A 9,574-nucleotide genomic window follows, 5' to 3' on the forward strand; every position below is an offset into this window, starting at 1 on the left:
TTAAGTCCTTAGCCCAGGTGTGGTGGTTTGACCTTGGCAGGATGCCCAGTGCCCACCAAAGCCACTCTATCACCCCCTTCCTCAACTAGATAGGGGAGAGAAAATTCAACAAAAGGCTCATGAGTTAAGGACAGGGACAGATCACTCACATTACCATCACGGGCAGAACAACCTTGACTCAGAGAAATTAATTGAATTTTTTACCAGTCAAAATCAGAGCAGGATAAGGAAAAAACAAATCCTAAAACACCTTCCCCCCACCCCTCCCTGCTACCTGGACTTAACTCCATTCTTGATTCAAAATTACTTCTGTGCAATAACTTTTTTTTTCCTTCTTAGCCCTGCTATCCCAGAAGTGCTCCCACCATCACTGATAAGCTTGGCCTTGGCCAGTGGCAGGTCCATCTTGGAGCCAGCTGGTTCAGGCTCTGTTAGAGATGGGGGAAGTTTCTAACAAGTTGCCAAAGAAGCCACCCCTGTAGCCTCCCACTGCCAGAACCTTGCCACAGAAACCTAATACACTAGGCATGGATCAAGCTGATTTTATTGAAGTCTTGTACAGTTGTTGCTTTAGAAAGACTTTGAAAAAATGTGTCCCTCTCCCCCAGTTAGATATGGCATTTCAGAAGTGTTACTGCTTAGAAAAATTCTGCTTACCTCTTAGAAAAAGTTAGCCTTATTGGTTTGGGAGCAAGACAAGCCGGCACATTATAAGAGGTCAACGATGCAAGGACAAGTATATTCTGTGAACAATCCTTGTTTCCTTTAGGCATACTTCCTGAGATTGTAACACAGTGCTGTTTATTTCACAGTGCCTTCATTCTGTTTATCCTTTCACAACCTCCACGCTTACTGCTGATGTTAATAAATGCCCATATTTACTACTGCAGGACGTTATGTATTATACAGAGAGCTCCATTACCTTCTTGGCACTCGTGACAAAAACTGACCTACCTTGAGTCATCTAAAGACTGAAGCAGGGTCAAGAGAACGTGATTCTGGTTTCCTAGCTCTTAAACCCCACCTCTAACCACTACCCCATGCTTTTTCCCCACTGGGGTGCTATTGCACCCACTAGCTGCAAACCTTTCATTCTGGAAACCAAAAATTAGTATCTTGCCATCCCTCCCTTCAGTTTCTGTTCTATCCTAGTATGTGGTATGGAATCTGTTCCTCTACAAAAGTAAACCCTGTTCCCTGTCAAGCTGGTGAAGCCCAGTGGAAGAAGCGTTTATATGTTTGCATTTTTCACTGTGCAGTATTCTGCTTACAAACCAATGGAGATGGAAATAAGGATGGGATGTGACAGAGGCAGTGATGGGAAAAGACCATAGATTAGTGATGCCCGGATCCAGATGTGCTGGAAGCCACACAAGGCAAGGAGAAGACGTTCTCTCCTAGAAAGAGGACTTATTTCAATCCCTTAAAAAGTGAAAGACAGCATGCAAAGGTAACGGTCCGTATCGCTGCGGTAGTGCCATGCGAGATCCTCCACTTCCCGTTCCCGCTGGCTGAAAGCAGCGTGTTTACAGCAAAATTCCAAAGCAGAGTTTTGCACTGAGAGTAGAAAACGCCCCGAGTGGAGAGGCAGGGACAGTGCCACACACCGAGGGTTTCCCTGTCCGTGTGCTGGTCCCTGTCTGCCTGCCAGTCCCTGTCCGTGTGCCAGTCCCTGTCCGTGTCCTATCCCGGTCCCTCTCCGTGTGCCAGTCCCGGTCCCTGCCCGTGTCCGTGTCCCTATCCCGCTCCCTGTCCGCGTGTCAGTCCCAGTCCCTGTCGCTGTCGCCGACCCCGCCCCGGTGACGGGCGCGTGATGGCGGCGGGCGGAGCGCAGCCGCGCTGACGGCGCCAAGATGGCGGCGCTGGGGGACGGGGACTTCGCGGCGCTGCAGATCCTGCTGAAGGTGAGCGGGGCCGGGCCGCGGGGGGCCGGGGTCGCCGCTGCCGGGCCGCGGCTGAGCGCCCCTGCTTTGCTCCCCGCCAGGCGCCGTCGAAGGACGCTGTGCGGCAGCTGTGCCAGGAGTGCTTCTCCAGCCCGCCCGCCGCGCCCGGCCCGCTGGCGCAGCGCGCCTGCCCCGGGCTCGCCGTCAGCGCCGAGGAAGCGGAGCAGGTAGGGCGGGCAGGGCAGCCGCGGGCCCCGGCGGGAGGGAACGCGCGGGACCGTGCAGGTGCCAGCACGGGGGTGGTTCAGGCCCTCGGGAAGGTGCGGGAAACGAGACGTGCGCGGTAACAGCGACCCTCGCCCGCGGCAGAAGGGAGCGGGCTGAGGCTGCGAACCGGGGGGCGCTGGGGAGCTCAGCCCTATCCTGCTAAGGCTGTCGGCCGTACTTGGATGCCCAAGGCTCTGGTGGTGTGAGTCTCGCAGCATAAGCTGTGTGTCCTGGCTAAGAGGGCCCGTCCTGTGCTGTATGTAATGCTTTTCAAACCAGCCCCTTCTCTTTCCTCCTGACAGCTGGTGTCTGCTTTGCACAACCTCACCAGGCACGTGGTGTACCGCGGCTTGACCGGGGCAGAAGACATCCTCTGTCTCTTCCCAGAAAACTTCCACCAAAATCTGAAAAACCTCTTGACTAAGATAATCTTGGAGAATATGTAAGTGCTATCCACCTGCCATTTGCTTTCAGCTGAAGATTTAAAGCCTGTGCACGTGGTTTGATACAATAGTTGGTCAATAGTTGGCAACATGAGTCTTGTTTCTGTAAATAGCCAATGAAACACAGCCATGGGCACGCAGAGTTTTCTCATGACTTCTGAAATGGATGTGGGCCACATTCCCGATATGCAAAGCCCCTTTTATTTTAACAGTTGTGTGGTGAAAAAATGCTACTGTTGATGATAAAACTTAGAAGGCTGGATTTCAGCTGTAGAAGATCTAGGTAGTGTCCAGATATCCATCCCCTTGGCACCATGGCTCAGGTGCAGCAGCACTGTATGTGATAGAGCATACATGAGGTGGTGGCAGAGGAGGGCAGTTCTGCTTGCACATCTCAATGCTTCGAGCCCATTGCTTTGATAAAACCAGGGAGGAAGGTATGGACTTTAAATGAGCTGCCCTTCCAGAAGAACCCATGGCTGGTCACCAGTTTGCCTGCCATTACCCACCAGTCCCAGCCTTTCCATGGCACTCAGTAGCATAGGCAGTCTCTGTCTCCTTCTTACTGCTGGCGACCCTTCAGTCGGGGATAAGCAATGCTAGATGCTTATCTCTTTTTTTTTTTTTTTTCTCAAAGCACTGTTGATACTGTTTTCTCCATTTTTTCACAGCTCTGCTTGGAGGAATGAAGCACAAGCCAGTCAGAGTAAGTAGTAATCTCAGGAATGAGACTGTCTGCTAGGAAATAATGGATTATCTTAGTATTGTGTTTATGAAGTATCTGACGTGCATTGCATAGGGACCGAGGCAGTGGTCCAAGGCAGACATTCCAACAGATTGATCTGTGTTAACATAAAAAAGTGAATGGTTTCCTGCCCCTCCCAAGCCACCAACAATCAGTCTTTGCAAATTAAAATACAAACCTTAACAGATGTATTTTGTGTTGTTGCAAATGCTGCTAAGTGCTGGCCCTAACAGACTGTGAACTGGAATTTGTTCCAAAAGCAGGAGCAAGGCAGCCAGTTGTGCACTGCCCCCTGGAGCTCTGCGCGAGGAAGCAGCAGGAGCAGGGAGAGAGAGCCTTTCCCCATACAGAAAAAAAATTCACTTAGACAATAAAGCACAGAGAGGAAGCAACGTGAGTGTCTGTAGTCAGTAGGAAGGCTGGCAATCAACCCCTGAGGAAGACACTAAGCATCTTATAATAGGCAGAATCCAGACAGGCTGCAATTGCCTGCTGAGACAGCTCTTTCATTAGCAGGCAAGTTAGACCGGTCTTTCTTTTCCTTGGGTAGGCCCAAGAGGTCTCCAGCTGAGTTATTGATGTCAGTATTGCGCCTGTTAAATGGTTTCTGTTAGGTTGCATGTAATTAGGATGATATTTGAAATATTTTTAAGGCATGTGAAGATTGCAGTTTGTCAGTATATTTGTTGTACTGCAGGATGCTTTGGTTGGGGAACTTGAAATAACATGTTTTATACTGCTAGATTTTACGAGCTTTCCTGAGTACTTTCTTACCAGTTTCAGAGCAGAGCAATAAGCATGCAGGTGCCAGAGCAACTCATGATGAGACACTAGCTGAGTGTAGCAGGCAGTAAGGCAGGGCATAAAGATGTGGAGAAGACATCTGACTGCTCTCCTTCTCCCAGCTGCTTTGGGAATTTACCTCTGCTTCTTGCACTTAACTATCATTGCATGTAATGATGGGAGAACCCCTTTTGCCCTTCCAGAGTCATGAGGAGGTCTTCAGACACTGGCTTATTCTAGAGTAAAATAATGGGAAACCACACAGTAGGATCTAAACTTGTATGCTTCCCAGGGCCAGAAGTGGAGAGTCCTGTGCATGGTGGTAGTCACAGGTTGCAGGGTCTGGTATCATTGTGTGCTGCTGAGCCTAACAGAGCCATTTTTTAAATCCCCCAGTCTCCCTGCCTCGGCTGGTGGACATGGACTGGAGGGTGGACATCAAGACATCTTCAGACAGTATCGTAAGAATGGCGGTCCCTACCTGCCTGCTGCAGTTAAAGGTAATGGCAGTGGCTGTGAAGGACTGAAATAATGAAGTCCAACACCTGACTTGACAGGAAAACCAGTTCAGACAGGCATCTGGTGCTTGTCTTGTGCCTGGTGGGCCATTAGACTTTCTCAGAGATGATACCTGAAATGCCACAGAGCATGGGAGTGGTTTCTCTGATGAAAGCTCTCTTGCACAGAAGTTTTGTGTGCATGAAGATGTGAGAAGTCACCATGTTTGTTCCTAGTCACCATTGTTTTCTACAGAAAAAAAGAAGATAAATCATGAAGCCATCATCTTTTAATTCTAAGCACTCCATCAGCAAGTTTAGCTGATTTCATTAGTTGGGAAATTACTTGAGATTACTAATAACTTCCTTCACTGGCCACATCTATCATTTGGGGACTATACCTAATTTACTGCTTGTGTTCTGCAGAGTTTTGGATCCCCCCAACCAATAAAAATCAGATGAGTGGGATTCAGAGGAAGAATTAAAATCTAATTTCTGTGTGTGGGGTGGGGTTAATGTGGTATCTATGTGGTATCTGCTGAGATGCTTTTGATACAGATGTGGCTTCCTGCCACAGATATCTTCAAAATATCCCAATACTCATAGCAGTAGATGTTCACTTGCACTCTGTCAATGGGAGTGCACTTTACTAGTGAGGCACACAGCTTAGAAAATGTGCCATGGTTCTTCGGGATGGAGCTGGATTCCAAATTCAGACCATTTTGTTTAATCTATGTATTAAGCGCTGACTTTTGTAGTGGCTCTGGAAAAACACAAATTAATTTTTCATACAACTAACATCTGCATTCCTATTTTAAGATTCAGGAAGATGCTGCCTTATGTGGAAATAATCCTGTTGTTTCTGCACTGACTGTGGAACTGAGCAAAGAAACCCTGGACACTATGTTAGAAGGTCTGGGAAGGATTCGGGACCAACTTTCTGCCGTTGCAAACAAATGAATGCTCAAGGGCATGGATTCCAGCAGCAAGGAAGGGAAGTATTCTCTACGTACAGTTGTCAGAAGTTGCAGCCTAGTGTAACATGTTGTCTATTTCAGCAAAACAAAATTAAAGAGGTTTCTTTCTTGAATTAATGAGATAGCTTTTGAAAAGCTAACACTAAAATACTCATTTGGTCAGATGCCAAAAAATGGTTTCCTATTATGTTGTTGAACAAAAACTGTTCACTGTTTCAGAAGAGGATTTCAGGGCTCAGAGCCTGGCTTAATCACAAGGGTCATAACTGGAAACAGCAAATAGCTGCAGCCAATGAAGCAAGTTCAGTCTCTGTCCTGAAATGAGAATCTGAAAGGCTCAAGCTGGGTAATGGGCTGCCTTCCAACAAAAGGAGGGTGCTTCTCTCTGGGATGTGCATGTACTGAGATGCCTGCTGGATGTAGCACTCTCTCCCTCTCAATGAAGCATAGCTATGCTGCAGATTGTTATTACAGGATGATGTGCTGAAACAGGGCAGTTATGTTACAACACATTCCCTTCTGATCAGCTTCATAGCACCATTTGCAAAATGACTGTTCGGAACATCTTTAGCAGAACTAATTGTCTCCTTCTGTTTGAAAAGAAAAAAAGAAGTTCAGGTAATTCACATTTGGGGTTTATTGGACTCCGGGCTTTGTCTTTGCTGCACAAAAACCAAACTGGGAGAATAAAGAATTGAAGGGTGTTGTCTGTGCTGTAGGAAACCCCGCTGTGGCAATATGTGCCTATACTTCTTCAGAGTGTTCTGTTGTTTGAGTAAATCTTCATTTAATTAAAGAATGAACTCCTAATTGATTTTGTGAATCCTTTTCAGTCTCAAAATGAGATGTTGTCCTCAGTTACCTCAGCCTCTTTGTGATGGTGCCAAGTTTCTAGGCTGGTTTAATGGATGTTCATGTTTATTGCTGAAGAAGGATCTTGTGTTTCCTATTCAAATTGATTAATGTTTTAAACTTCCTTCTCTTCATTGTAATACAGTTTCAGGGTACCTTTTTCCATGGGCATCATGTCTGTATAATATTAGAGGTAATTACCCTGACCTAGAAGTTTATAAATGTATGTGCATTGTGAGTGTGGAGGAATTAAATGCAGAATATCAACAAAATTCAGATTCTTCTTTCTGATAAGCTTCTGTAGAAGTCTGTATCCAAATGTGTTTATGGCAAAATCCAATCTTTCCTACAATACTGGGCTCTCCTTCAAGACACAAAACATTGTTTGTTGTGTTTGGAAACACGAAATCATTTAAGAAGAGTGCATAAACCACAAGAACTTTATTAATTAATTCTACATATCTCCCCAAAGTGCAGGCTAGAGTATAAGTGAAGGCTGTGCCTTTAAAAGATAATGGTGAAATGCAGCTCATGCATCAAGATGAACTGTGTCAAGTCCCTTGTTAATGTCTTGAGCAAAGATTATAATGCTTAGTATGGTATCAAGGCAAACTGGTACATTTCATGTATAATAGGGACATCTCAATGGAGGAGATGGATATTTACGAATATGTTCTATAAGATTCAAGCTGTGAAAAACATCTCTAACAGAGTACTTCAGTTTGAGGAAACTTTGTTGCCTTTGCAGCCTAGCCTTAAAAAAAACTAAAAACGAATAGTTTATATAGTAGTGTTTTAGAAGGTAAGAATCACTGAGGAGGTAAATAATTCAGGATGAAGTACTGCAGTGTTAGAGGAGTTGAGGAAGTCAAAACACAGAGGAAATCCTTGAGGTCAATACTGAAGTTACAGTCAAAATCTAGGGTCCAATGCAATGAAGAACTGATAGTTATTCTCATGTAAAACAATTACACAGCTATAGAATAGTTGTAAAGGAAGATATTTTTTTTTTACTGAAAAGGCTTTTCTGGTGGTGGAGTGGAGCTTTCTGCAGATAGCTAAAAGTTGCTTGTGGAGTCTTAACAAAAAGGAGCGTGCTCACTGGACCAGAGACGTGCCAAACATCTGGTGACTTCAAGGGGTAGATGTCAAGTAATTCTGCAAGAAGACACTGGTATTTTCTAGACAAATATTTAGGATGCTGTGAGAGCTTGCCTTCAAATCTTTGCCTAAATTGTTAGGTATTTTATTGTGGACTCTTACCTCCTTAGCCAGAAGAGCTGAGACTGCTCAGAAAAAGGTATATAAAACAAGGGAGATTGAGTAGAACTATCATTACCCAGACAGCAGGAGAACTTCACATTAAAGTCCTTTTTATGGAGACTGCTACACAGGAAGAGAATAAACTGCCTGCTACTGCAGGCAATCATATGTGATCTTCATAAAATTACTGCTCTCTTAAAATGAGTTAGATTTTCATCCTCCCTCCACATATTGCTGCTATTTGGTAGGCCTAGCCTAAAAGATGATGTATTCATCTACTCTATTACCAGTTCGTTACTGTGCCAACACTGTCCTCTTTTGCTTACTTCTTTCTTGCCTTTCCATTTTTCTGTCCTATTTAAGCAGTAAAGTCCCTCTCCACTTTTGATGACTAAGCCTTGTAAGCTCTGTATTCTGTGCCTTTCAGAATTGCAGTGGCCATTCTTCACTTAACAGTTTGCATCTCTCTTGAATGGGGTCATCACCACAAGTGTTTCTGGAGAATTGTCCAAGGACATTACTAAAGAATGAACTGTCATAGTATGTGAATCACCTGAATGAACTCCTGCCAGGAAACCGAAAGCCTTCATTGTGAAGTGGAGCTTAAAAGCTCCATCCTCATTCCAGTCTTTGAGAAATAGAAAATTCATTTTCTACATGTGTACTTGGTAATGGTGATAATTCAGTTACAGTAAGCAAAACAGTGATAAATTTATTTGTAAAACACGGTATGCAAGTTAAATTCAATTTGTAATTTCACAATCAGACATTGTGTTGAATCTGTGTCAAAGTGTTGAAAAAGCATTACAAATATTAAAGCCTACTTTGTATTATTCAAAACAATACAAACAATGCTACCTTTTATTGCAAGAAAATGTGCACTTTAGGGTATTCAGACACCCTAAATAATAATAATAAAAATTGTGCAGATGTGATTGAGAGCAAGAAAAGCTTAGGAAGAAAATGCCTTTAAGGTTCCTAGCTTCTACTTCAACTACTGATCTTTAAACACTGGTTTAAAACAGTAGAAGACTTTCTGAGACTCATGATGGCTTGGTAAAGATATAATAATTACTCAATATTTAAGTTTTGCATGTAATACATGAAATTTATATATTCAAGCTCTTCTGAAACTAACATGTATACAAAGTTTTTGCTTTGTTTATAACTGAGGTCTTACTGTTTCACTTCAAACAAGTTATTTTCTTACTAGTAATGTGGTTTAGAATTGTTTTGACCTAAGTCAAAAATGTTAGTTTCTATTTTTTTGCAATCTAATTTTCACTGGATACAATAAAGTTTCTTTTAATATAAATGGGGCCACCTGCCCAGATCAGGATTGAAGAAGGCATTTTGGGATCAAGAGATCTATCTGGGATAGTTCTCTTGTTAAATGAATATCTCTTTTAAAAAGCACAACACTCCAGCTTAATCTCAGTGTTTGGTACTAGGAACAACATACCTAGTGGTGTAATTTCCTCAGCTGTTCTATAACTATGGTTATTCTGAGTCATAATAACCCCTACAAAAGTAGCGGTTTAATGACGCTGTTGAGCAGGACGGGAACAGAGAACTCCAGATCAGAAGGCTAAGAAAATGAGCTCTGATTTCTTTCAAATGCGCCGCTCTATATATAGAGAACATCAAGAAGACTAATTTCATTGGTCATAGAGTAAAAACATGTCACACCATTGGTGTGCAGTGAATGACACACAGCAGCAGAACATATCTATAAACAATGTGAATAACAGGATAGATTAGAGAATTATTTACATTCTTTCCCAACTGTTTCCAAGGCTCTTGCCTGGTTAGAAAACCTTTCTCTTTCTCTCTGACTGAGCTGAGAATATCCACAGTTTAATAC

General features: G+C 43.7%; 1 protein-coding gene across 2 annotated transcripts; it reads left to right on the forward strand.

The window, feature by feature from the left end:
* The first annotated feature begins 1,805 nt into the window (after positions 1-1,805).
* Positions 1,806-8,553, forward strand: COMMD9 (COMM domain containing 9). Of its 2 annotated transcripts, XM_053946330.1 has the most exons (6): positions 1,806-1,904; positions 1,985-2,110; positions 2,453-2,592; positions 3,265-3,299; positions 4,518-4,621; positions 5,438-8,553. In XM_053946330.1, the coding sequence occupies exons 1-6, from the start codon at positions 1,854-1,856 to the stop codon at positions 5,576-5,578; spliced, it is 597 nt and encodes a 198-aa protein (XP_053802305.1). In that variant the 5' UTR covers positions 1,806-1,853; the 3' UTR covers positions 5,579-8,553. The 2 variants fall into 2 exon arrangements, with proteins under 2 accessions (XP_053802305.1, XP_053802306.1); XM_053946331.1 differs by lacking the exon at positions 1,985-2,110 and having other exon boundaries at positions 1,820-1,904.
* The last annotated feature ends 1,021 nt before the right edge of the window (positions 8,554-9,574 follow it).

Source organism: Vidua chalybeata, chromosome 6 (genome assembly GCF_026979565.1).
Source record: "Vidua chalybeata isolate OUT-0048 chromosome 6, bVidCha1 merged haplotype, whole genome shotgun sequence".
NCBI lineage: Eukaryota > Metazoa > Chordata > Aves > Passeriformes > Viduidae > Vidua > Vidua chalybeata.

Coding starts and splice junctions, on each gene's coding strand:
- COMMD9 (XM_053946330.1), top strand. CDS start 1,854: ATGGCGGCGCTGGGGGACGGGGACTTCGCGGCGCTGCAGATCCTGCTG. Junction 1,905..1,984: donor CGCTGCAGATCCTGCTGAAG/GTGAGCGGGGCC, acceptor GCTCCCCGCCAG/GCGCCGTCGAAGGACGCTGT. Junction 3,300..4,517: donor TGAAGCACAAGCCAGTCAGA/GTAAGTAGTAAT, acceptor TAAATCCCCCAG/TCTCCCTGCCTCGGCTGGTG.